The sequence below is a fragment of the Ornithorhynchus anatinus genome, chromosome 6, assembly GCF_004115215.2.
Source record: "Ornithorhynchus anatinus isolate Pmale09 chromosome 6, mOrnAna1.pri.v4, whole genome shotgun sequence".
NCBI classification, from domain to species: Eukaryota; Metazoa; Chordata; class Mammalia; order Monotremata; family Ornithorhynchidae; genus Ornithorhynchus; species Ornithorhynchus anatinus.
In genome coordinates, this window is record NC_041733.1 from 40,438,256 (window position 1) to 40,464,657 (window position 26,402).

General features: G+C 51.6%; 1 protein-coding gene and 1 non-coding gene across 2 annotated transcripts; both read right to left on the reverse strand.

Annotated features, from left to right (window-relative positions):
- Nucleotides 1-473: 473 nt before the first annotated feature.
- On the reverse strand, nucleotides 474-26,102 carry IRS4 (insulin receptor substrate 4). The gene is made up of 2 exons (XM_039912373.1): nucleotides 22,810-26,102; nucleotides 474-2,963 (listed from the first exon to the last, which is right to left on the reverse strand). Exons 1-2 carry the CDS (start codon nucleotides 26,069-26,071, stop codon nucleotides 2,959-2,961), a joined length of 3,267 nt encoding a protein of 1,088 aa, XP_039768307.1. The 5' UTR covers nucleotides 26,072-26,102; the 3' UTR covers nucleotides 474-2,958.
- MIR7400 (microRNA mir-7400) lies at nucleotides 22,979-23,040 on the reverse strand. Its single transcript, NR_127378.1, has one exon. It is a non-coding gene; the product is annotated as a microRNA mir-7400 (primary transcript).
- Nucleotides 26,103-26,402: the final 300 nt, after the last annotated feature.

A 26,402-nucleotide genomic window follows, 5' to 3' on the forward strand; every position in this document is an offset into this window, starting at 1 on the left:
CCTGGGGGGCTAAAGGGGCTGCTAGAATTCCAAGCAAGGGACAGGAGGAGGGTTCTGATTGCTTTAAAGGTCCTCCTGCTCCAGAGGCAGGGAAGTGAGGCTCCGATTCCACTTCCGCTCCTTTGCATTCCTCCTCTTGGACTTCGCCTCGGTCAGCAGGCCGGCCTTCGAGTTGAACTTCCTGAAAACCCAGCTCGCCTTCCACTGTATTAGCAATGCATGTCTTAGCGAGGAAATAGAGGGTTTGGCTTTTTAAATATAGACATTACGGGAAAGATTTGAGAAGGGAATGATTTAATTGATACAGTCTGTTCCCGAAGTAAAATTAGCCCAGCCTCCAAAGCTTCCCGATTCCAGGCCCCAAAAATGAAAAATAAGATCACTGAGGCCGATTCTGCCACCTCGAGAGCAGAACTTCATCCTCCTACTAGCCGGATCAGGTCTCCGTTAAAAATCCACATGCACACACGGGGTTACATGAACAACGTCTTTACTGCAAGTAGCTCTAGGGAAAGCCAAGTCAGATAAATAGAAACACTATACAGAGCTCCAAGCCAGTCTCCCCAAACCGCAAATGCGCGATGTGTTTACAAAGAAAACAATGTAACAATATTTACAATGGAAGACAAAGCCAGAAAAATCAGCTCAACTTTTAAACAGATCTGTGAAGCAGAAATAGCAAATATAATGAACAGTTCCAACCATATATGTTTTCGTTTTTACAGACGAAATTACTATGTCCCCATATCAAATTAAATTTACAGGTCACAACATTGTTCCGTCATTGGTATTTCTGTACTATACAGCAGCGTAAACTGGTAGCTGGAAGGTAATATACCTACTGATATGTTTTTACATATTCCCGAAAATATGCTTCCAGCACAATACTGAATAAATTAGTTGTTTGTAAACTAAGAAAAGATTCAAAAAGATTGCATATTCATAATGCCGTACCTGTTAATATCTGTACTACCGTGTTTGAGGTTACCCATTTATTCAGCATGTGTTGTCAGTGCTGTACACGGTACATTGGCAGCCTCAGGACCTAATAGGTAAATAAAGTAATGTAACATTTAATTCATTTTTTTTTTTACCCAAACAACCTTTTCTTTTCACCATCAGAGATGTTTTAACTTCTGTCATTACTGAAATTACTCTTAAAAAGTTGCAGAGCTTGAAAAAAAAAAAGGCTGTCTAAAATATTGCATCATTAGAGAGCCAATAGGAGCTGTATTGCGTGGTGAGATCATGATCGGTAGAAGCGGTGAGATTTTTGTTTTCTTTTTTTCAACTGGTCGAGGGAGTCTGAGCTCCAGCAGCAACTCGTCACTGTACCACCATATTCCCCCTACCCCCGAGAGAAGTGGAAATGCATCTCCGGGCCCCCTCACCCCCAATCCCCTCCCATCCTCCCCGCCTCAAGTGTCGAGAACGGCAAAGAGGTTGGTATCGGGTACGTCCTTCCTGAAAATTCAATTGATCGTTTTAGTACCATGTATTCCATAAAACTGCAAAAAACAGATTTAAGTACAAGTCACCGCACATCCAAACCGGGTGGATAAGTTGTTCTAAAAAGTAGACTCTTGAACCAGTTGTCCATCAGAGGCGAGGCGGTCTGAACCTCGCCTTTGCCTGATATTTGGTGGGGAGGTCAGGGGGTGGCCGGCATCTTTAAGCTGTGAGGGCCACAACCCAGACCCTCTATTTATTTTCAGGGCCTTAAGACCCATATATTATGTGTACCCATAACCCATGTCACACTGTCCAAAAGGTCAGCATTAACAGACGCTCCGAATCGGACATCCACCAAAACCCTGCAAAAGTACTGTGGTTCACTCTGATTTCTATAGATTTCGCTTTCCAGACTAAGCCGTGACTGTGGGAAGCTTTTTCCTTTAGACACACGATAAACTGAGCCAAGCCTCTACCGTTTTCCCTTCTGCAAAACTTGGTCCAATATGAAAAAGAGACTTTGGTTAAAAAGACAGAACGACCTGGTTCTGGGAAAGCGGGGAGGGAGTGTGGGGGGACTAAATGAAGACAGATGCTACCCAACCGGTCTGAATTTTCCCATTTGAAATGCATAGACAGAAATTCCAACTCATTTTGTGTCTGTAGCTAAAAAGGGGGGAAAATACTTGCAATCATCGGTTCTCTCTCTCTTCCTGCCATTTTAATTGGGGAACACGCTGATCAATAGGCTTGATACCAGTGAAGGTGATTTACAAACATGAGATCTATGATCAAGAAATAAGCTTCTGTACCATTATCTCCTGTACCATTAAGAAAGAGAAGATTCTAGATCATAGATTTACGTTCTATTACATAGTTCTCCCCTCACCATCCCTCCCCCCGCCCAAAAGATTTTAAACTTCCAAATCATTTCTAAACTTTACGTGTTAAAGCTACTAGGCATTTAGTATCATACCAGATAAGCAAATCCATGTATTAAATATACTGTCAGTCACCTTTGGATGTGTACACACACACACGTATATAAATATCTATATAAACATATATGTATATGTGCATATATATGTATATAGATATATTTATATGTGTGTGAATATATATATATATATAGTTTGTGTGTATATAGATGAAAAACATTTTTGAGGGGAAAGGGGAAAAAGGAGGAAGTGACAATCTGCCTTTTGACTTTGAGGTTTACACCCATACAGATAGGTTGGGGGAGGCAGGGGAGAGCGGAGCTGGGAAGAGGGAAATCCATCACCGAAGCAGAGTTGTGACAATCCATAATTCCAAAATAACTCCATTATAGGCAGCAGTTCAGGCTGATCTGTATGAACAGAATTCGTTCAATTGTGGGTGTCCATGTCTGTGCTGGTGGAGGCCAAAGCAGCTATTGTAAACCTCTGTGCTTTCCAAAATCCGGGAGAGACCAGCAGAAAAATCCACAACCCTCGTGTTCTTCTAAAAACAGTTTCCTTGGTAATGTCAGTCTAGAGAAAGAAGGGGAAAAGGGAGAGGAAAATTGTTAGTTACAGTCATGGGATTGAAGTTGACTGACCCATTTCTGTCACCATAAAATAAAAATTGAACTCGCGTTAGCAGTCTAGAGCAGTTTTGCCGACTAAACTCTCCCAGTTGCCTGTGGTGACTTCCAATCTGGGGAAGGCAAGTTCCTCGTTGTGGGCAGGGAACGTGTCTACCGACTGTTGCACTATCCTCTCCCAAGTGCTTAATACAGTGCTCGGCCCACAGGAGGCAGAGGCATCTCAAAGATATATTTACTGTTTTGTCCCAACACATTCGCAAGGTAGAAGGGGGACAATGGCCTCCAGGCCTATTTTCTCCCAAACCTGGAGAGAGGAATCAAGGCCCTCCTTTCCAAAACACAAGAGTTTCCTATGGGAGTGAAGATATGCTGCTGGCCTTGGCGTGTTCTTTCATCGAGCCTAGCCTCCTGTGGTGGTCAGTACAACTCGGCCTCTCCCCTGTTCAATGGCTTTGCTGGGGGAGAAATAGCCTTCATTTTAACAAACCCCTTGCTCTTCTGGGAACCAAAAGGGAAACTTAGTTGGGTCCTTCTTAGGAGAGTTTAGTCTCTTTCCTCTCTCTCTCTCCCTGACCTAAACCACCAATTAGCCCCCAGTGACTCTGTGCTCCCGAGACCTCACCTGCTCACAGTCAAGCCTTAACTGAGACAGATCCACACGCTACACTACATCCAGACGGAGGCATGTTTTGGAAAGAACATCCCCAGATTTCCCCCACGGGAGTCTATCCAAAACAATAAAAACATGCTTAAAGGAGAACTGACTGTTCCCTTTCAATCAGGGAAAGCGCTGAGATTCTCAGAGATAAATAGAGCTGGTGTATATTACTGCTGCAATGCCTAGCAATTCAAAACCTCCATCTTAATCACCCTAAAGAAAAGTTGTGCAACGTCACTTCACCTCTTTTTCCCAGTCTGTAATATGGTAGGGGGGGAGATTAAGACCGTGAGCCCTATGTGGGACAATGACTTTGTCCAACCTGATTATCTGGTATCTACCCTAGCACTTACTATAGTGGCTGGCCCATAGTAAGCGCTTAACAAATTCCATAATCAGTTTACTGACCGAATGTGATCGACCCTTCATTTATTCTCCCAAGTACTCAATATTATGCATCAATACTACAGAGCATAATAGTTTTAAATCAAGTATACTGCATTTGGAATACAATCTATATCAATACACTGAATTCTTCTAGAAACATTCCGTGTGGGTCTTATGCAGTTTATATAAAAATTAAAATGGTATTTAAGGGCTTACTATGTTCCAGACCCTGAACTAAGCAAGTACTGTAAAATAGCCAAAAAGCAATTCAAGTTCAGTAATTATTTAGCAAGAGCCATGCCCTTTACCAACACTGACCTGATGAAGAATTTTAAATTGACAACATAAAGGCCAGGTTGCAGTTAACAGCAAAGCTCACATTAACTTTTTTAAAAGGCGGGAGGATATATTTTATATCTTTGGCCCCTTTTATTTTTCTTTTAATTTGGTGGGCCAATAGCCTTAAAGACCTGTGATACTTTTTCCAGATGTTAAAAGGTCAGATAATCTAAATGATGGAGGTTCCTCAGTACAGGGTGAAATTTTACTCCCTTAAGTTTGTTGCTCTCTAATAAGTCAAAGCTTATTTGAGTTTATTCAAATGACATTACCATTAAACTGCCAATGGGAAAATTCAAACAGCTTCAAACGGTCTGGTGTGTAAAGAATGACGTTGATTGCTATGCCATATATTGGCAGTATCTTTGGCATTTTTACTGAGATTCAGAATCTTGTCACCAAATAATAACCAGGATATTAAATGCTGGGATAGATACTAGGGTTTTGAGATGGGACCGTTCCAGTTCCAGAAGGAACTCACGGATTGTTTTATCCCTGTTTTACCTGGGGGGGGGGGGGGGGGGGGGGGGGGGGGGGGCTGAGGCTCAGATAAATTAAGTGGCTTGTCAAAGGTCACACACCTAGGGCTGGTTTTTGGGAACCCTGCCACCACCTTTAGCCAGTTCTGTGTTCTTTCCACTAAGCCGTGCTGCCTCTCCCTGCGAGTCTGCAAAAATTTTGCTTTTATTGCTTGGAGAACATTAAAAGAACCTACAGGACTTTTTAAAGCACTTGCCTAAATTAGTGGTAAAGAAGAATTTAACCCCCTAAACCTGTTTCTACCCTACCCCACCTCCAACTTCAATGTAATTACAAAGATACCTCTGATTTACAAGCAAACAATGCTACATCCATGCAATTAACAGATCAAAGCAAGTGATTAAGGAAAGGCTTTCCCATACCAGTGAGAATTTTCTAACTCTCCTTTAAACCCATTTGGCTTCCTTTAGATCTGTGGAGTTACAGTTTGCATTGCCAGAATTTACAGAAACATGATAGAATTTAAAAAAAAAATGTTACTGGAGGCCTTCTAGGAAGTTCTATTTAGCTTCATTACATGTGCTGTCAAGTGCATTAGGAATTTCTTTGGTTCCACTTTTTATAGATTGACATTGTGAGCTAGTGTAGCAAATGGATTAATTTGCATTTTGGCCCAAATTTCCTTGGCTTCTACTCCCTGGATCATCAGCAGGTAAGGGCAGAAACGAGAGCCTTAATAGAATTATTTCAGCTGAGGACTGACTAACCTAATTATTCCAGTTGACGGCCGGATCTAGCCAACTGTGTTTGTCTCCCCACCCTGAGCACAGTTTATCAGTGGTCAAATATCTGATCCTGTGAAAGACCTAATGAGCAACCCATGAAATCGCCAGAAATCACTTCCTGACCATGAAAAGAAGCAGCATGGCCTAGTGGAAAGGACAGGGGCCTGGGAGTCAGAAGGGCCTGGTTTCTAATCCCGGCTTCGCCATTTGTCTGATGAGTGCCCTTGGGTAAGTCACTTTGCTTCTTGGGACCTCTCAGTTCCCTTGTTAGAGAAATGGGTAATTAAGACTGGAAGTGTCTAAGTAGGGCAGGGACCGAGGCCAACCTAACTTGTATCTACCCCAGCGCCTCGTACAGTGCCTGGCACATAGTAAGAGATGAACAAGAGAGAGAAAAGAACCATGAAGAGGTGTGCTGAGGACTGTTCAAGCTTCTTAACGGCAGGAGGAGTTCCGTACACACTTTCGGACGTGTTTCCTTTGAATTTCGTTCGCTGGGTTGTGGAGACCAGTGCAGAGATCCCCTCCCGGCCCCCCACCTGCCCAAGGGGTTTCGGGTTACAACCCATCCATCCACGAAGGTATTTATTGAGCGCTTTTTATGTGCAGGGCACCGAACTGAGTGCTTGGGAAAGCACAGAAGAGTTGTTAGATGCGATCCCTGCCTCATACAGACTCTTACCTTGAGCTTTGCCGAGCCCATTTTACACTCCTCATTATTTCATCGGAGTTTTAAAAACACAACAGATTTGCAGCTGGCTGCAACTTCAAAGGCCTGCATTTCCCCCCCCCCCCCCCCCCAACACACACCTCCTCCCGTCTATGGGTCAGGATAGATATGCAGCACATGCTCATTTCATTTACCTTCACGCTTGAAGAATTAGGAAAAAAGGTCAGGAGTCCAAAGATGAAGAGTGAACAAATTTTTAAAAAAATGTTCCAGGGGCAGCAACCTGCCCTGAGCCAAGTGCCCTTTTTAGGTGATTGTTTTCATCTGACACTTGCAGGACACATATAATTCTTCAAGGACCAAAAGTTTTGGGTGAACGAAATCCTAACTGAACATGTTCTCCGCCTGCACTAAATAATAGTCAGCTTTTTGGTAAAAGGAAAGAAAAAAATCCTTCCCATTCAATAATTCTGAATACAGAAGGGGGCAGTGTCATTTATGAAAACATCAGATCTCATCGGATTCTAGTTATTTACACCGAGAGAGAAGTATTTTTAATTTTGAGGGCGATTTTAATGAACAAACTGAACCCCAACTGAAATTATTTTGGTTATTCAAATGAACTTGTACATTCCAAGCGCTTAGTACAGTGCTCTGCACATAGTAAGGGCTCCATAAATACTACTGAATGAACTTCTCGGATTAGAAAAAGAACATTGTGCTGGGCATCAGAAGTTTCTAAGCAATCAACGGTTTTCCCAGTCACCTTCATCTGGGAGGAGGGAAGGAAGGGGGAGGGAGGGAGAGAGAGAAGGAAGTGGGAGGGGAGAGGGATGAGGGGAGAGAAAAAAGTGTGTCATGGGGAGGACTGGCAGAGACAAGCCCTGTCAACTACTCTCTCCCAGTTCTGGCCTAGCTCTGCCCAGCTTTCTTTTCCCACCAATCCCACTACAGCACTTCTAAGACCCCGTGCCATTCATTTCACGGGCCCCTGACCCTAGTCAAAATTAAAGCCCTTGCACTTCTGATTTCACATCTGATATTAAATGCTTAAAACCTTTCCAGAGCAAATCGGATTCACACATTTTTGCAGTTCGGAATTTTGTTCTTTGCTCCTCGACATAAATGCGCTTCATTTTATACAGTTGCATGAAAGATCCAACTGGAGTTAACAATCCCGTCTGGACAACACCATTAGCCAAATACAGTACCTCAAGATGCTCTGCCTGAAATTAGGGGCCTTTATGAGAACGAGAATAGAAAGCCTAGGAAACATGTGTTCATTATAACTTTTGTTTCAATAACTACCGCGACTGCTCAGCCAGCAGCTCATTTCCTGGCCTTTTTTCTTAGAGGGTGGATTTTTTTTTTCAATTGATGATCCTGATAACATACCAAGATGGCTAAATGACATTTCCTTCTATTCTACAGCCTCTTCTAGGGGCAACTGTCCAACTAAGTTGGCTTAGTTTTTATGCACTACAAACATGAGACAAAAATAACACAGATATTTCTTAATTTCCTCATCCAGCAGAGCAAGAGAGCAGACAATCACTCTTATAGACAATCTCTCCTCACTTAGTGAAGGCACATCTCCTCCGCAAAACCTTCACTGAGCCTTCATTTCCTCTCTTCCCAATCCCTTCTGCATCATCCTTACATTTGAATTTGCACCCTTTATTCATCCCTCCCTCAGCCCCACAGCACTTACGTACCTACCCATAATTTTTTTATTTCTATTTATGTCTTTCTCCCACTCTGGGAATGTGTCTATCAACTCTGTTGTAGTTTACTCTCCCAAGCACGTAGTGCGTGCTCTGCACAGGGTAAGTGCTCAGTAAATACAACTGGCTTGACGCTCTAGAGAATGTGATCTTCAACCTTACTTGACACGCAGACCAGCTAATGTGAGGAATCAGTAGTTATGGGGTAGTGGTTGGGAGGCAGAAATGTATACTTTTTTATTTTCCCTCAATACTGAAACCGATTTCTGAGATAAATCAAGATACAGGTTCTGGTGTAGACGTGTATCAGAGGTAGTTTCGCCACAGATGAAGAGACCAGATACTGTAGTATTGCTCTATAGAAAATTGCAGGAAGCCACCGGCGGGTAAATGGGGTGAATGATGTCAGAAGAGTCCTAGCACGCCCAGTTCTGTTAAATGCAGGAGATGCCTTTTTACAGAAGCCTGGCTTTTAGGCCTCATTCATGTCTACCGCATACATACGCACACGCCAGTTAGTACAACTCCATGCTGTATCCAAACAGGTGAACTGACCCTATATTTTTCCTGGGCAAGAAATGGGTTCGATTCTTTTTTTCTTTTGGGGGAAGGGGATTTTAAGTGTTTACTCTGTGCCAGGCACTGTATTAATCACTGGGGTAGATACAAGCTAATCAGGTTGGACACTGTCCCTGTCCCACATAGGGCTCCCAGTCTTCATTCCCATTTCACAGATGAGGGAACCGAGGCCCAGAGAGGTGAAGTGACTAGACCACAGTCACACGGCAGGCGAGTCGGGGAGCCTGGATTAGGACCCAGGTCCTTCCGACTCCCAGGCCCGGGCTCTAGCCACTAGGCCGTGCTGGAGCCGCCTGGGTTCCTATCAACTGGGGGCGGCCTCAGGTCGGCACACAAAATAATAATAATTATGGTACTTGTTAAGCGCAATATGCCTAGCACTGTTCTAAGCACTGGGGTAGATACAAGCAAATCGGGCTGGACACAGCCTGTCTCACATGGGGCTCTGTAAAATCCCCATTTTACAGTTGAGGGAACAGAGGCCCAGAGAAATGAAGTGACTTGCCTGAGGTCACACAGCAGGCAAGTGGTGGAGCTGGAATTAAAACCCAGATCCTTCTGACTCCCAGGCCCGGGCTCTACCCGCTAAACCACATCCAATCCCATTGGGACTTGGCAACTGGCTGCTTCGGAGGGTTTAGACTGGGACGATGGACAGAGTCCCAGGACCGTGGTAGAGGTGGCGTCCTCGCCACAGAGCAGGTCCTTGGTCTGCTGGGATGACGTCTATGACGGGCGACCCTGGACCCTTCTGTGTGGGCGTCATTTTGGGTCAGGATAGTATTGGGCGGCACGGTCCGACTCAGTCTAGAACGAAGCAGCATGGTGTAGTGGATAGAGCAGGGACCTGGGAGTCAGAAGGCCATGGGTTCTAATCCCCCTTCTGCCACTTAGCTGTGTGACCTTCGACAAGTCATTTCCCTTCTCAGAGCCTCTGTCACCTCATCTGTAAAATGACTGTGAGCCCCATGTGGGACAGGGACTGTGTTCAACCTGATTTTCTTGTATCCACCCCGGCGCTTAGTACAGCACCTGGAACATAGTAAGCACTTAAATGCCATAATTAATTAATTAGCGAGTCCCATCTGGGCCTCGGATTGTCCACCTGGGCAAGGCTTAACCTGGTCCCAGTCACTAAATGGAAAACAATCATGATGGAAAAACGAGTTACACAAGGGCAACTTTTGCTCCAGTCCTGCTGGATAACCCCTGCTACTAAAGCAGAGAACGTGTCTACCGTTTCATATTTTACTCTCCCAAGTGCTTACTACAGTGCTCTGCACACAGTATGGGTGCAATAAATACCACTGACTGAATCAAAGAGCCTAAAAATGTGACACCCTTACAAATCACGTTTGCATGCACAGAGCTTGAATGCACCCATTTCATCCCTCAGTCCGAAAAACAAATCTACCCAATCTAGAACTGAGCAGGACGTCAGCTACAAAGGAGAAAAGATGAGAACAACAGAGAGAGCGTGGTCTTAAAAGGAAAAAACAAATCAATTGAGCAAGCTGAACGTTTTACTAGATTTTGTCGAGTTTAAAGAGAACCAGGCAAGAGCAGCCTGTTTTCTCTTTTACAGAGGCTAAATAATGTTCAGCTCTAGTAAAAGGTTTCTTCTGTACTCCCAAAATCTTGAGTTCAAGAGGGACTGTGATCATTTTCCTATAAAGAAAAGAAAACTTTAAAGAACCATTTTAGGGATGCAGTAGCTTGAAATAGGCCTAATTTATCGTCTATTCTGATCACCGATTATGCCCAATTCCTTGATTGGTCGCCGTCCCGGCTTTGGCAACCCCACCCTTCCAGTTAATCGGAGATCTCAGCAAACACTTCCACCCCCTCCAAAGGTGGAACAAACTTTTCAGCCTCTGAAATGAACTCCATGCGCCTGAACCTCTCCTCCCCACCTCCCTCCCCTCAGCCTGGCAGCTGTCATTTGCTTCTTCAAAACAAATGAAGTCAACTTTTCTGTTCTAACTTGTATAATGATATAAACCTGAACATTAAATCTTTAATATGCTAATCGAGCCCTACATGACTAAAGAGAAAAAACAGCAATTTGTAGGTGGGCCCAGGAGGCCCTTCTCCAGGTTATTACAGGCTGCTTTGGGGTGACTCATCTAACGATACTCTAATAAAAGCCGAAGGAACAACTTTAGTCCGGCCGGAGAAATGCTCACTGGCAACACCGCGTTCCAGTTTCCCGGGGTCTTTTCTATCGCTACGATCGACCCTCCATTCTCGGCTTCCCATGGAACAGAATTGTATTCTGAAAAATCGGGGTCGCAACTTCCTCCTCTTTTTCTTTCGACCGGACTCTCCATGAAGGCAGGGAGCGGGTCTCCCAACTTCTCCCCTGGATTCGCCCATCAGCCGCTGATGGCTCAGCTCTGTTTGATCGTACCCTCCCAAGCGCTGAGAACAATGCTCTGCACGCAGCAAGCGTTCAGTGAACACTATCGATTAGCTGACCTGTTGCAGCTACCATCAACTGGCAATTATTCCAAAGTGGCCTTGTCAACACGATTTGCTACCCTTGATATACTTGCCAAAGCCAACAACTCGAACTGGGCTTCTCAATTCCTTGAAAGATAATTCTGAAGTGCTCTGCACCTAGAAAGTGCTCAGTAGACACCACAGATTGACCGATTAATCTTCCGATTAAATCTCTGAGGAACTCAACTCTGAAAACTATTAGGAACGGAGAAGCAATCTTGCCTAGTGGGTCGACAGTGGGCCTGTGAGTCTGAGGGACCTGGGTTCTAATCCTGGTTGTGTGACCTTGGGCAAGTCGCCTCAGCTCCCTCACCTGTAAAATGGGGATTAAAACTGTGAGCCCCCAGTGCTTAGAACAGTGCCTGGCACATAGTAAGCGCTTAAATACCATAAAAAAAAAACTCCAAAAAAGTTTCCCCCAGAGATGGATCAAATTAGCATTGATATTGTGATAATCAGCAGCTCTGCCTTTTAAATGCTCTAAACTCTTGACTGTAAGCTCGTTGTGGGTAGCCGAAGTGTCTGCTGTATTGCACTCTCCCAAGCGCCTAGCACAGTGCTCGGCACGAAGTAAGTGCTCAATGAATACCACTGTGTGACTCTAGTGCAGGACCCGGACAAATGGATCCTGAATGGGGAGGAAAACAGTGAGGAAATTCACAGTTCCTTGACGGAAGGTTTTTTGGGGTTTTGTTGGGGTTTTTTTGGCCGGGTAGGGAGACTGGGGTGAGTGGCTGTAGGTGGTGCCTAAATATTGTATTTATTAAGCACTTACTATGTGTCAGGCACTGTACTAAGTACTGGGGTAGACACATACTAATCAGGTTGGACACAATTATGGGTTCTAATCCCAGCTCCACCCCATCTGCTGTGTGACCACGGGCAAGTCACTTCACCTCTCTGTGCCTCAGTGACCTCATCTCTAAAATGGGGATTGAGACTGAGAGACCCACGTAGGACAGAGAATCTTTCCAACCCGATTTGGAACCCGATTCACCCCAATGCTTAGTACAGTGTTTGGCATGTAGTAAGCACTTAAGATCACAATTATTATTTTTACAGTCCCTGGCCCAACTGGGGCACAAGGTCTTAACCCCCATTTTGCAGGTGAGGGAACTGAGGCACTGAGAAGTGAAATGATTCACCTGAGGTCAGCCAGCAGGCAAGGGTGGAATCGGGACTAGAACCCGGGTCCTTCCGACTCCCAGGCCCGGGCTCTAGCCACAAGGTGGCCGGGCTTCTGGGTTTCCCCTGGGGCTGCCTCCTGGAAACTACTGTAAAAAGAGGGTGAGGGCAGGACTGGACGCAAGCCTGGATGTTGGCTCTTAAATCACTCAACTAGTCCAAAAGAACAAGAACTGGCCTGGGGCCAGTAATTGAAGAGGCTGGCCAACAGGGTGCCCTCATGGAATTGTTACTAGTCATTAGCTTCAAAAGAGAAAAGAAAAAGGTCCTCCGATAGGCCGTCTTAGCACACTCACGCAGGCTTCTCTCCAGGATCATCAAAAGAATCCTGAAAAAAACTAAAATAAAGGACAAGGCGTGTCTGGGTGGGGTCAGATCCCCAGATCAATCACTTACCCTTTTCTCAAGAGGCCAACACCCTAGTTAGGGTGGGTGAGTCCAAAGGACTTTACTATGAGAAGCAGCGTGGCTGAGTGGAAAGAGCCCCGGCTTGGGAGTCGGAGGACATGGGTTCTAATCCTCACTCTGCCACTTATCAGCTGTGTGACTTTGGGCAAATCACTTAACTTCTCTGTGCCTCAGTTACCTCATCTGTGAAATGGGGATTAAGACTGTGAACCCCACGTGGGACAACCTGATCACCTTGTATCAACCCCAATGCTTAGAAGAGTGCTTTGCACATAGTAAGCGCTTAAATACTGTAATTATTAAAAGGCTGAAGGAAAAGATGATTTGAGATCTGGGCAGACACACACGCAGTCCATCTTTTTAAAGAAAAAGTTGTGCTTTTTAAAAAATTAAAGATGGTATAAGTTAAGCACTTACTATGTGCCAGACACTATGCAAAGTGCTGGGGTAGGTACAAACTAATCAGGTTGGACCGGTCCATGTCCCACATTTAGGGAAGCAGTGGCTCATTGGAAAGAGCCCAGGCTGGGGAGTCAGAGGTCATGGGTTCAAATCCCAGCTCTGCCACTTGTCAGCTGTGTGACTGTGGGCAAGTCACTTAACTTCTCTGTGCCTCAGTTCCCTCATCTGTAAAATGGGGATGAAGACTGTGAGCCTCACGTGGGACAACCCAATTACCCTGAGTCTACCCCAGCGCTTAGAACAATGCTCTGCATTTAGTAAGCGCTTAACAAATGCAAACATTATTATTATTATTATTATTATTAATCCCCATTTTACGGATGAGGTCACTGAGGCACAGAGGGGGTGAAGTGACTTGCCCAAGGTCACCCAGCAGACAGATGGCAAGAGCCAGGACTAGAACCCAGGTCCTCCGACTCCCAGGCCCATGCCCTCTCCGCTAGGCCACGCTGCCTCTCCTTTACGATTAAACAAATCGTGTCATCTTTTGTTGATGTCACCCTAAATTCTGTTGGCTTCTCTCATATATTTTTAGTGAAGCCCTTCATGCGCTGCCCTGACTAAAACCTACCCGCCCCGAAATAGCCTCACGCCATGTATGTGTTTGGTGCCGAAAACGCACGATGAGCATTTGGCAAACCTCACGTTTAAATTTGATTTTGAGTGGATTACTCAAGCTATATAAGGCAAACCTATATTTGGGCCCGGACGTATAGCAAGCTCACTTATTTATCTAAGGAAGAAGCAGAGAGGCTGGCCGGGGAACGAATAAGGCTTCATTTTCACCTGAGCCACAGCGTTCTCTAACACCGCCCACTTGGTATCCGACAAAGGCCATCGGTGGCCCTGCGGCAGCCGGGTTCGCAAAACCAGCTCGACTGTCCGGCCGCTTGTCATGAATGGCACCTTCGGCCGAGCGCAGAGGCCTGACCAGTAGGAAACGTGACGGTGAAGTCAGCCGCGAAAATAACTTTTAAGACTCCGGTTCAGCTGTCTGAGTGCCAGAAATAGGAGCTGTGGGGTGGGGGGAGGCCAGGAGGCTCCTCCTGCATTAACGGTTCAAGCTTCCGCAAGAGGAAGACCCACGTGGAGCAGAACCGCTGGGAAAGCTGGCGGCCAGCACGGGGGGCAGCCGACGGGCCCGTAAGGGAAGAGGGCACGCTGCTGCTTCTCCCGCCCTCATCCCCAGCCCCCGGCTGCGCCCCTGAAGAGGATGGAGGTGAAGAACCATTGCCCAGGAGGGTGGGAGCAGCAAGGCCTGGGAGGGAGGGGGTTGCCCAAGTCGGGCAAGGGGTGGAGAAGGGTCAAACTCCAGGAAAAAGGTACCACAGCCCACCCCCCGACCCCCAAGAAAAACCACCCACTGAAAACAGCCTAAAAATAATAATAATAATGACGTTGGTATTTGTTAAGCGCTTACTATGTGCCAAGCACTGTTCTAGGCGCTGGGGTAGATACAGGGTAATCGGGTTGTCCCACGTGGGGCTCACAGTCTTCATCCCCATTTTAGAGATGAGGTCGCTGAGGCACAGAGAAGTGAAGTGACTTGCCCAAAGTCACACAGCTGAAGGGGCGGAGCCGGGGTTAGAACCCATGACTTCTGACTCCAAAGCCCGTGCTCTTTCCACTGAGCCATGCTGCAGACTGAAAGCTCGCTGTGGGCTGGGAATGTGTCGCTTTATTGTTGTACTGTACTTTCCCAAGCGCTTAGTGCAGTGCCCTGCACACAGTAAGCGCCCAATAAATACGACAGAATGATTGAATGAATGGCTGGAAGAAGGGAGCAAATGCAGAAGAGCCAAATTCTGTCCCTTCAGATCAATAATAATAGTAACTCCGTTATTTGTTAAGTGCTTACTATGTGCCAAACACTGTTCTAAGTGCTGGGGTAGTTAGCCAGTTGGGCACAGTCCCTGTCCCACATGGGGCTCACACCTCTTAATCCCCATTTTACTGATGCGGTAACTGAGGCCTAGAGAAGTGATTTGCCCAAGGTCACACAGCAGACGTGGTAGAGCTGGAATCAGAGCCCAGGTAATAATAATAATAATGTTGATGGCATTTGTTGAGCACTATGTGCCAAGCACTGTTCTAAGCGCTGAGGGAGTTACAGGGTGATCAGGTTGTCCCACGTGGGGCTCACAGTCTCCATCCCCATTTTCCAACTGAGATGTCCCTCTGACTCCCAGGCCCGTGCTCTAACCACTAAGCCAGGCTGCTTCTCCACATTCATAATTCACCATCAAAATTCTCACGGACTACATGAACAGAGAAAATCCTCTTGTAGCCAAAGTGAACAAATTAAAAAACTCCTCCCCCCCCCCCCCGCAAAAAATGGAGGGGGGTGGGTGGGCATCCAGAATTTCAAACCGCTGTATGCACCTGGGCAAGATCTTTCAGGTCCAACCTGATTACCTTTGGTCTACTCCAGCGCCTGACCCATAGTAAGTGTTTAATGAGTACTGTCATTAATATTATCTTTGAAAAATTTCATTATTGCACGGAAGTGAGGTTACTCCAAAAGTTTGCATAAGGAGCTGTAGGTGTTGTATTGTATTCTCCCAAGCACTAAGTGCTCCATATTTATGACTGAATGACTGAATGAATGAACCTGCAGCAGCCTAACCAATACAGAATTGCCAAACTACTTTTGGGTGGGGAGGCAAGAAGCTTCCACGGCAAGGCAGTAAAAACTGTTTTCTTAATTACATTAATGAGAAAGTCACCATCCTAACAGAGTGCAATCTGGGGTCAAAAATCAACTGCTCATTATGCACTCAATCGATCGCCTTAAAATTAAAAGAAAAGCTTGCCCATTTTTATTCAAACTACAGATGATTTTCATATGATGGGATCCAGCACATCCCTTACGGTGTTAGGTGTCCACTTCTAGCAAGGCCTCCCCGTACTGCCATTAAAACGCTTGAGGTTTGTGCTTGCTTTTTAATGGGGGGGGGGGGCCGAAAAAAAATCAGCTAATGGGACACTACTGAATTAGAGTTTTCAGAGGTTACCCAACCTCCTTAGAGGGAACTGAAAAGTGGCACAAGAACTTAACTCCACATGATCTGTTTTTGCCCTCTGTTGATGTGCGGTATTAACAGTGAGACATAATAATGTGAATAAGCTAATTCTGGCAAAGAGAGGGCATCGCATTACTAAGGAAACTGAAAACGCTTTGCTTAAGTGAGGGAAGCCATGATGAGTACACATTAATAATAATAATGACAGTATTTATTAAGCACTTACTATGTGCCAAGCACTCTTCTAAGCGCTGGAGTAGATGTGAGGTAGGCAAGTTGTCCCATATGGGGCTCATGCTTTTAATCCCCATTTTACAGTTGAGGTCACTGAGGCACATAAGGGACTTGCCCAAAGTCACACAGCTGATAAGTGGCGGAGATAGGATTAGAACCCAAGACCTCTGACTCCCAAGCCCGCGCTCTTTCCACTAAGCCATGCTTTCATGCCACTTTCCTCCTGGAGGGGGAAAAAAAGCCGTTACGGTGTACTCCCCATAAAGGTGAAGAGGATGACGGTAGTTAACTGAATGAAAAAGGAATATTATCACTCCCAACAGAAAATATCATTCACTGGGTCTAACGTAATACGGAAACATTCCCGCAGCGCAGTAACGATGTCTCGGATCTCACAAGTGAAATGGGGGCACAGAACAAGGAGATTCCCATTCGATCCCAAAAACATAAACGGGGCAAAAATCCCCGGGTGGGTGGGGGGCGTTTCAAAATGAGCTGAACCATATTAGGAACTGAAACTCCCCTCGGAAGGGCTGGGGTTTGCAAACCACTTGTGTAAGGTTTCCAGTCGGCATGTTACATCCTAACCATCCTGTGTCCTTATAAAGTCTTGAGAAATGCCGATGATGCAACTTTGCATCAGGGATATGCAAAAACCCAACCCCTCCTGACACGTGATCACTATTAAAAAGGATTCTCCGCGCCTCTCCGGCACAATACTGACCATGACTTTTCTGGTTTCATTCCATGACAACTAGGCAGAGGGGAAAAAGAGTCCAACTCGGGCCAGCCCCATTATCTCGCGCCTGCCACATTGATAAATTTAATAAATTCCTTTAAAAAAAAAAAAAGGGGAGTCCAGAAGTAAAACATTTTTATTTAAGCACTCCAGCTAAAAATATGTAGGGGTCTCTAATTCTTTCAAAGATGCTAATATAACTTCCTTAATTTACGGTCGCATGGAAACTTCGGTGGGATCTCGTTTGGTGATTTCCCCAAAAGGATCCACTTCGAGCGATTCCTCACGTCACTTTTTATTTTTTTACCAAGTCCATTTGACCTGCTTGCTCAAAGCTGCTTTAGAACAGAATGAAGAAGAAAGAAACCTTCAGTACTTTAGAGACGTTACTGTCCAAATAGTTGGAAGAAAAGCTGTTTCCTCTGGGATGTTAATCACAGCACCCCACCTCAGTTTTGGCCACTTTTGCTCTTTTTTTTTTTTTTTTAACCCTCCAGACTATAAACTCGCTGTGGGTAGGGAACGGGCCTGGTGATTCTGTTGTCCTCTCCCGAGCGCTTAGTACAGTGCTCTGCACAGAGCAAGCGCTCAATATTGAGAAGCAGCGTGGCTCAGTGGAAAGAGCAGGGGCTTGGGAGTCACAGGATGTGGGTTCTAATCCCCGCTCTGCCACTTGTCTGTGTGACCTTGTGCACGCTGCTTAACTTCTCTGTGCCTCAGTGACTTCATCTGTAAAATGGGGATTAAGACCTTGAGTCCCACGAGGGACAACCTGATGACCTTGTATCTCCCCCAGCACTTAGAACAGTGCTTGGCACACAGTAAGCGCTTTATAAGAATAATACTAGTAAACACGACTGACTGATTAACCCGAGAGCCCCTGACCACTCTAATAATGTCTGTCTCTCCCTCTAGCCTGTAAACTGCACGGTGGACTGGCTAGAGCACAGCCCTGGGAGTCAGAAGGTCATGGATTCTAATTCCACTCTGCCACTTGGCAGTTGTGTGACCTTGGACAAGTCGCTTCACTTCTCTGGGCCTCAGTTCCCTCATCTGTAAAATGGGGTTTTGCGACTATAACTCCCACATACACACATGGGATAGGACCTGTATCCAACTCCATTTGCTTGTATCCACCTCGGTGCTTACTACAGTGCTGGGCACATAGTAAGGCCTCAAGAACCCAGTGTTTAGAACAGTGCTTGGCACATAGCATTTAACAAACACCATTATTATTATTAACAAATACTATCCCTCTTAAGCTCCCTGTGGGCAGGGAATGTGTCTATTTATTGTTCCACTGGGCTCTCCCAGGTGCTTAGCGCAGTGCTCTGCACACCGAAAGCGCTCAATAAATAGGACTGACAGAGATCTGATCGTGATCAGTGTGGCGACCGTGTTTGGAGAAGGGCTGTTCCCGCTGCCCTGGTGGCCTTAAATCCACACCACCAGCTCTCCGGGGTGGGGGTGGGGGCTAGGTACCCCCCCGGGAGGCCCCATAATAATAATTACGATATTTGTTAATCGCTTACTATGTGCCAGGCACTGTACTAAGCGCTGGGGTGGAGACCAGCAAATCAGGTTGGACCCGATCCCTGTCCCCTGGTCTTCATCTCCATTTTACAGACGAGGGAGCTGAGGCCTGGAGAAGGGAAGTGACTTGCCCAAGGTCACCCAGCCGAGAAGCAGCGTGGCTTAGTGGAAAGAGCCCGGGCTTGGGAGTCAGAGGTCGTGGGTTCTAATTCCATCATTTGTCTGCTGTGTGACCTTGGCTAAGTCACTTCACTTCTCCAGGCCTCAGTTCCCTCACCTGTAAAATGGGGATGGAGACTGTGAGCCCCAGGTGGGACAACCTGATTACCTTGTCATCCTTGTCCCCCCGACACTTAGAACAGTGCTAGGCACATAGTAAGCGCTTAAACACAATCATTATTATTACTCTCTGTGCCTCAGTTACCTATCTGTAAAATGGGGATGGAGATGGTGAGCCCCGGGTGGGACAACCTGATGACCTATCTCCCCCAGTGTTTAGAACAGTGCTTGGCACCTAGTAAGTGCTTAACAAATACCATCGTTATGATTATTCTCTGTGCCTCAGTAACCCCATCTGTAAAATGGGGATGGGGACGCTGAGCCCCGCGCGGGACCACCTGATGACCTGGCATCTCCCCCAGCGCTTGGCACCTAGTACGTGTTTAACAAACACCATCATCATTATGATTATGATTCTTTGTGCCTCAGTGGCCTCCTCTGTAAAATGGGGATGGAGACGGTGAGCCCCGTGTGGGACCACCTGATGACCTGGCATCTCCCCCAGTGCTTAGAACAGTGTTTGGCACCTAGTCAGCGCTTAACAAACACCATCAGTATGATTATGATTATTATCCTCTGTGCCTCAGTGGCCTCCTCTGTAAAATGGGGATGGAGACGATGAGCCCCGCGTGGGACCACCTGATGACCTTCTATCTCCCCCGGCGCTTAGAACAGTGCTTGGCACCTAGTCAGCGCTTAACAAACACCATCAGTATGATTATGATTATCCTCTGTGCCTCAGTGGCCTCATCTGTAAAATGGGGATGGAGACGGTGAGCCCCACGTGGGACCACCTGATGACCTTCTATCTCCCCCAGCGCTGAGAACAGTGCTTGGCACCTAACCAGTGCTTAACAAACACCATCATTATTATGATTCTCCGTGCCTCAGTGGCCTCCTCTGTAAAATGGGGATGGAGACAGTGAGCCCCGCGTGGGACCACCTGATGACCTGGCATGTCCCCCAGCGCTTAGAACAGCGCTTGGCACCTCGGGAGCGGGGAACAAAGAGCAGAATTACTACGGGGCGGCGGCGGGATTCGAACCCGGGTCCGCCTGGGGCCCGAGGGCCTCGGGGCGGCTGCTGGCCTGGCCTGGGGGAGCGCCGAGCGCCCGCCAGCGGGGAGCGACGTGGCCGGGGCTCGGGGAGCGGCCCCCATCGGCGCGCCACTACTTAGGCCTGGCGGCGGGGAGGGGGGGGAGCGGGGGAACCCCGGCAGCCAATCAGCGGAGCCCAAGAGCGCGCGCTCCCCCCGCCCCACGCGCCAGAGCGCGCGCTTCCCCCTCCCTCGCGCGCCAAGGCGCCCCCCCCCCCCCCCCCCGAGCATCTGAAAAGTTCAGGCGCTTTAACGTTTTGAGGGGATATTTTTAAATGCTGTGTTTTTTTTTTTTTAATTCCTTACTACTACTACTAATAATGTTGCTATTTGTTAAGCGCCTACTATGCGCAGAGCACTGTTCTGAGCCCTGGGGGGTGGACACAGGGTGAGGAGGTTGTCCCATGGGAGGCCCCCCCCAGTTAATCCCCATTTTCCAGATGAGGTCGCTGAGGCCCAGAGAAGTGAAGTGACTCGCCCACAGTCACACAGCTGACAAGGGGCGGGGGGGGGGGGGGGGGGGGGGGATTCGAACCCATGACCTCTGACTCCCAAGCCCGGGCTCTTTCCACTGAGCCACGCTGCCTTACTATGTGCCTGGCACTTTTAATTCCTTAGCAATAATAATAATAATGGTATTTGCTCACTCATTCGGTGGTATTTAGTGAATACCACTGTGCAGAACACTGGATTAAGCGCTTGGGAGAGGGCAACTGCTCTGCCACGTGTCAGCTGTGTCCGCTGTGTGACTGTGGGCAAGTCACTTCACTTCTCTGGGCCTCGGTTCCCTCATCTGTAAAATGGGGATTAAGACTGTGAGCCCCACGTGGGACAACCTGATTCCCCTCTGTCTACCCCAGCGCTTAGAACAGTGCTCTGCACATAGTAAGCGCTTAAATACCAACATTATTATTAACGGGGCAAGAGATAAGGGCTTACTAATTGCCAAGCACTGTTCTAAGCGCTGGGGCTGGTGGGGGAGGCGATACAAGGTAATTAAATTGTCCCACGTGGGGCTCACAGGCTTAATCCCCGTTTTCAGATGAGGCTGCTGAGGCACAGAGAAGGGAAGTGACTTGCCCAAAGCCACACAGCTGACAATAATAATAATAATTATGGTATTTGTTAAGTGCTTACCATGTGCTAAGCACTGGGGGGGGAGGGATACAAGGTAATCGAATTGTCCGACGTGGGGCTCACAGGCTTAATCCCCATTTTACAGATGAGGTCACTGAGGCACAGCAAATGGCTTGCCCAAAGTCACCGAGCTGACAATAATCATAAGAATAATAATGATGATGGGATTTGTTTAGCGCTTACTTGTGCCAAGCACTGGGGGTGGGGGAATACAAGGTAAATACGTTGTCCCACGTGGGTCTCACAGGCTCAAATCCCCGTTTTACAGATGAGGTCGCTGAAGCACAGAGAAGTGAAGTGACCTGCCCAAAGTCAAACAGCTGACAATAATAATGATGATGATGATGGTGTCTGTTAAGTGCTTACTATGTGCCAAGCACTGTTTTAAGCACTGGATGGGGGGGATACAAGGTAAATACGTTGTCCCACGTGGGTCTCAGTCTTAATCCCCGTTTCCCAGATGAGGTCACTGAGGCCCAGAGAAGTGAAGTGACCTGCCCAAAGTCACACAGCCGACAAGCGGCGGGGCCGGCATTAGAACCCGTGACCTCTGACTCCCACGCCCCTGTTCTTTCCCCTGAGCCAGGCTGCTTCTCCATGTGCCCAGCACCGTCCTGAGCGCTGGGGTAGGTACAAGGTAATTAGGCTGGACACCGGTCCGCTGTCCCGCTTGGGCCTCAAGGTCTAAAGCGGGCAGAAGGGAGGAGGGAAACTGAGGCAAAATTTCAGGGACTTGCCCAAGGTCATACGTGACAAGCAGCTGGAGGAGCCCGGGGGTTTAAAACCCCGGTGCTCTGACTCCCAGGCCCGGGCTCGCTCTGGTAGATCCCGCCGCTTGTCACGCTCAGGGGGGGAAAAAGGCAGGCAAGAACCTTTCCCGTCCCGAAAGGGAGGGCGACTGCCTCCCCTCCACCTTGGCGAGGCGCCAGGATGAACGTGGGCCCCCGACCCACCACAGCAGATACTGCTAAATCACAAAAAAAAAAAAGGGGCCGCCGGTTGGGGGGTGTTTGGTTGGTTTTTTTTTTAATCCCCCCCTGGAATCAATCACTCAGGTGACAGGGAGCTCTCCCCGGAACGACAAAGTACTCTGAGAGTTCCCCGTCCCTCCTAAATCCCCAGACGCAAGAGACGACTTAGAAAGGCCCGGAAACCTTCTGCCCCTCTAGCTGATATCATCCCCCGAGAAGCGGAGGAGGGTCCCGGAGGAGCCACGTGTCTGGGGAAGGGTCGCGGCTGGCCGCCGGGGCGGGGGGCGGTTTCCCCGTCCCAGCGAACCCTAACTACCCTTCCATCTCTCCTGGGACCCCTTCGGTCCGGAAGAACGCGTTGGCCGTTCCGGGCCGGAGCCGCCACCCGGCGTCAAATACGACCGAGTGGGAGCGTGATGCGATCTCCCGGGGAGGGGGAAAAAGTCTCCGCCCCGACGGGATAAACTCTCTCAGGCCCCCACGTTCTCCGATTCCTCAGACCGCCCCGAGGGTCGGGGGGTGGTCGGAGGAGGGTGGCACTGGAACGACCCAAGGGTCACTTTCCGGCTAAGGGAACGTTAGTCTGGAAGCTTACGAACCTTTTCTTGCGGAATTACACTTCAAGCCGTCCGATCTGGAGAAGTCTATGCTCACGTAAGCTCCGCCGTCCGGAGCGGCGGTCCCGTTTTGGAGAGGATGGCAGGTCGGGGCGGCGGGGGCGGGGGCGGGGGCGGGGGCGGCGGCGGGGCTGCCGGCCTCGCTGTTGAGGGAGTCCTCCCGCAGGTTCAGAGCGATGTAGTTTAAACCGTTCTGAAAGCCGGTGGAGGTGTCCCTGGACATCTTGCCCTCTGGCCCGTCGGCCAGGCCCCCCTCCGGCTTCGGCCAGACGTTGTCAAAGGAGGCCGAGCTGTGTCTCTTGCTGCCGTCGGCGAAGAACGAGGAGGAGGAGGAGGAGGAGGAGGAGGAGGCCGAAGGGGCCCCGGTCCCCACGGTGGAGGAGAAGGTTTCCGAACTGTGACGCCTCCGGCCCTGGGGGTCGGCCCGGATCACCTTGGGTCCCACGGGGGGTTCGGGGCGGGGCCCGGGGAGGGGGAAAGCGGCGGCCCCGGGGTACCGGTCGCCGGCGGAGGGGGGACCGTCGCCCCTTAGGGCGCCGTTGGCCCGGGGCCCCAGAGGCGGGGGCGGCGTCCCGGCCGGGCCGAACGTCATCTCGGTGTAGTCGTCGGTCCCGCCGCCGCCGCCGCCGCACGTGGTCCCCGGCGCCGGCCGGGCGGGGTCGGCCGCCGGGCGGGGGCCCCCGCCGTAGGGCGGCCCGTCGGCCGGGGAGCCGGCGAGCCCCCCGGCCCCCTTGGGGGACTGGGCGTCGAGGTCCACGCTCATGTAGTCGGAGAGGGGCGACCGGCCGGTGTCCCCGCTGGAGCCCAGCGACGACGGGGACCCCTCGGCCGAAAGGGAGTAGGGCGTGGGGCTGGCCTTGTCGCCGGAGTCGATGTTGATGTAGTCCCCGGGGCTGGCCGGCTCCGGCGGGGTGGCCCGCCCGTACGCGCTCGGGACGCCGCCGTGGCCTCCCCCGGGGCCCAGGGGGAGCCTCGTGGGCCTGGCGGCCCGGCCCGGGCCCGGCCCCTCCTCCTCCTCCTCCGGGGGGCTCGGTGGGGCCGCGGGGCCCCCCCTGCCCAGCAGCCTCCCGGGGGAGGCCATCGGGACGTACTCGCTGTGGTCACCCTGCCCCGACAGGGCCTTGAAGCTCCTCGGCAGGGAGAAGTAGGCACTGAGGGCCCTGGAGAGGGCGTGGGCTTGGCCGCCAAACCCGTTGGGCAAGGGCCGGGGGGCGGCGGGGCCCCCGGGGGACATGTCCATGTACTCGCCGCCGCCGCGCCCCTTGTCGCCGGGCCCGCGGGGCGGGGGCCCCGTCAGAGGGCTGCGGAGGGGCGACGAGCCGGCCCGGGGGTACATCATCACGTAGCCCCGCGAGTCCGCCTGCGAGGAGGAGGAGGAGGAGGAGGAGGGCGACGACGACGGGGACCAGGGGCCGCCCCAGGCTCGGGGGGCGGGCACGGGGGCGCCCCGGGGCGCCATGGGCAGGTAGTCGCCGTGGCCGGCCGGCGGCGCCGTCGGGGCGGCGGCCACCCCGGGCATCATGGGCATGTAGCCCTCCTCCCGGGCCCGGGCGCGGCCCTGGGCCGGGCCGGCGGGCCGGGGGTCCTCGGGGCCGGGGCCGCCCCGGGGCCGGGGCGGGTCGGGGCCGTCGTCGGGGGCGGCCGGCGGGCCGGTCCGGGCCCGGGTCAGCGAGTACGTCCTCTTCCGCAGGCCCTTGTCGGCCTCGAAGCCCCCGTCGGGCTCGGGCTCCTGCTGCGGCGGCGGTGGCCGGTGGTCCCCGGGAGGGTGGCGCGGGGGGTGGTGGTGGTCCCGCTCCTCCCCGCCGGGGCCGGGGCCGGGCCGCGGGGCCGGCCGGGGGCCCATGGCCATGTAGTGGCCGAGGCCCGGCTCCTCGCGGATGGGCGGGGTGCCGGCCAGCGAGTCCGGGGTGCCGCTGCGCACGCGCAGGTAGCGCGGGTCGCCGGGGCTGGACCCGTACTCGTCGGACGAGGCCGGGCCGCCGTCGGCCGGGGAGCCCGGGCCCGGGGAGACGCCGACGGGGCTGGCGGGGGCCGGGAGGTGGGCGGCGGGCAGCGAGGCGGAGCGGGCGTGCTGCGGGCCGCCGGGGCCCGCCCGGGCCGCCCGGGCCCCGTCGGGGCGGCCGCCGCCCGTCCGGGCGGCGTTGAGGTGCACGAGGCCGCCGGCGACGGAGCGGAAGGGCCGGGCCATGGTCCCCTCGCCCTCGCTGGAGGTGCGGAAGCGGTAGGCCCCGCCCTTGGCGGCGTTGGGCGGCGTGCCGGCCGGCCCGCCGTCGGTCCTCGGCCTCCTGGGCAGGCCCGCCTGGCTCGGGGGCGGGTGCCCCAGGTGGCGCCGCGCCGACAGGAAGGAGATGGGGTTGGTGCCCGACGACTGGCTCTTGCTGCGGGGGCGGAACTCGGCGAAGGCCTTGAGGGCCTTCATGGTCTCCAGGAAGGTCTCGTGCATGTTCTGGGCCACCACCGAGTCGTCCACCTGCATCCACAGCTCGCCGGGCCCGATGGCGGCGGAGCGGCCCACCTCCAGGAAGAAGAAGTGCTCCGAGTGACCGCAGCGCCGCACGCTCAGCAGCTGCAGCTGCACGCAGGGGGCCTGGGCGTTGGGCTTGACCAGCTGCACGGCCTTGCTGGACAGGCACAGCCGGTAGACGCCGCTCAGGTTCTTGCTGTGGCCCAGGCCCTTGGGCTTCACCTGCACCTGCCACACCTCCTTGAAGCCGGGGGCGTCGTCCTCGTCGTCGCCCCCCGCGGGGGGCTGCGGGGGCGGCGTGGGCGGCCGGTCCCGGGGCTGGGCCTCGGCCGGGCCCATGAGGCGGCTCAGGGCGCGGAACCAGCTGTCCTGCTCCTGCTCGCTGTCGGCCACCATGGCGAAGTAGTCGTCTTTGGTGTAGAGCGCGATGAGGTGGCGGTGCTTGGCGTCGGCCCGGCGGCTGACGGTGAAGCACTGGTACAGGGGGATGACCCTCTTGGGCGGCGGCGGCGGCGGCCCGGAGGCCGGCCCGGAGGAGGCGGCGGCGGCGGCCCGGAGCCCGCTGCGGAACTTCTTCTCGCTGTCGTAGTACTCCAGCCGCGCCGGGGCCAGGCGGCTGGCCGCCCGCAGCACGAAGTAGCGCTTGTGGCCGTGCTTCTGCTTCCGCAGGTAGCCGCACTTGCGCACGTCGTCGCCCGCCGCGGGGCCCGGCTCCCCCGCGCCGTCCTCGTCGCCGGCCCCCATGTCGGGCCCGGGCCCGGGCCCCGGGGAGCTGGCCATGAGGCGGCCAGCGGGGGGCAGGGGGAGCGCCCCGCCGCACGTCCAGCCCCCTCCCCCGCCCGCGCCACACTGAGCCCGGCGGCGGGCAAAACAACACGTGACCGCCCCCGCGCGCCCGACCCCGCCCCCGGGGGCGGGGCCCCCCCCTCGTCCCCGCCAATGGGAGGGCCGGACCCCGAGACGGGCGGCGCCCCCGACCAATCGGCGCCGGGGACGTGGCCGCCCGGGCGGGGGGGGGCGGGAGGGAGGAGGGGGCTGGAGAGGGCGGGGCGCGCATGCGCCCGGGCGGGGGAGAGGGGGGGAGACCGTTTGTTTGTTTATTTGGAAAGGG

Bases quoted from the DNA above. Each gene is read 5' to 3' on its own strand.
- IRS4 (XM_039912373.1), bottom strand. From the start codon at position 26,071: ATGGCCAGCTCCCCGGGGCCCGGGCCCGGGCCCGACATGGGGGCCGGC.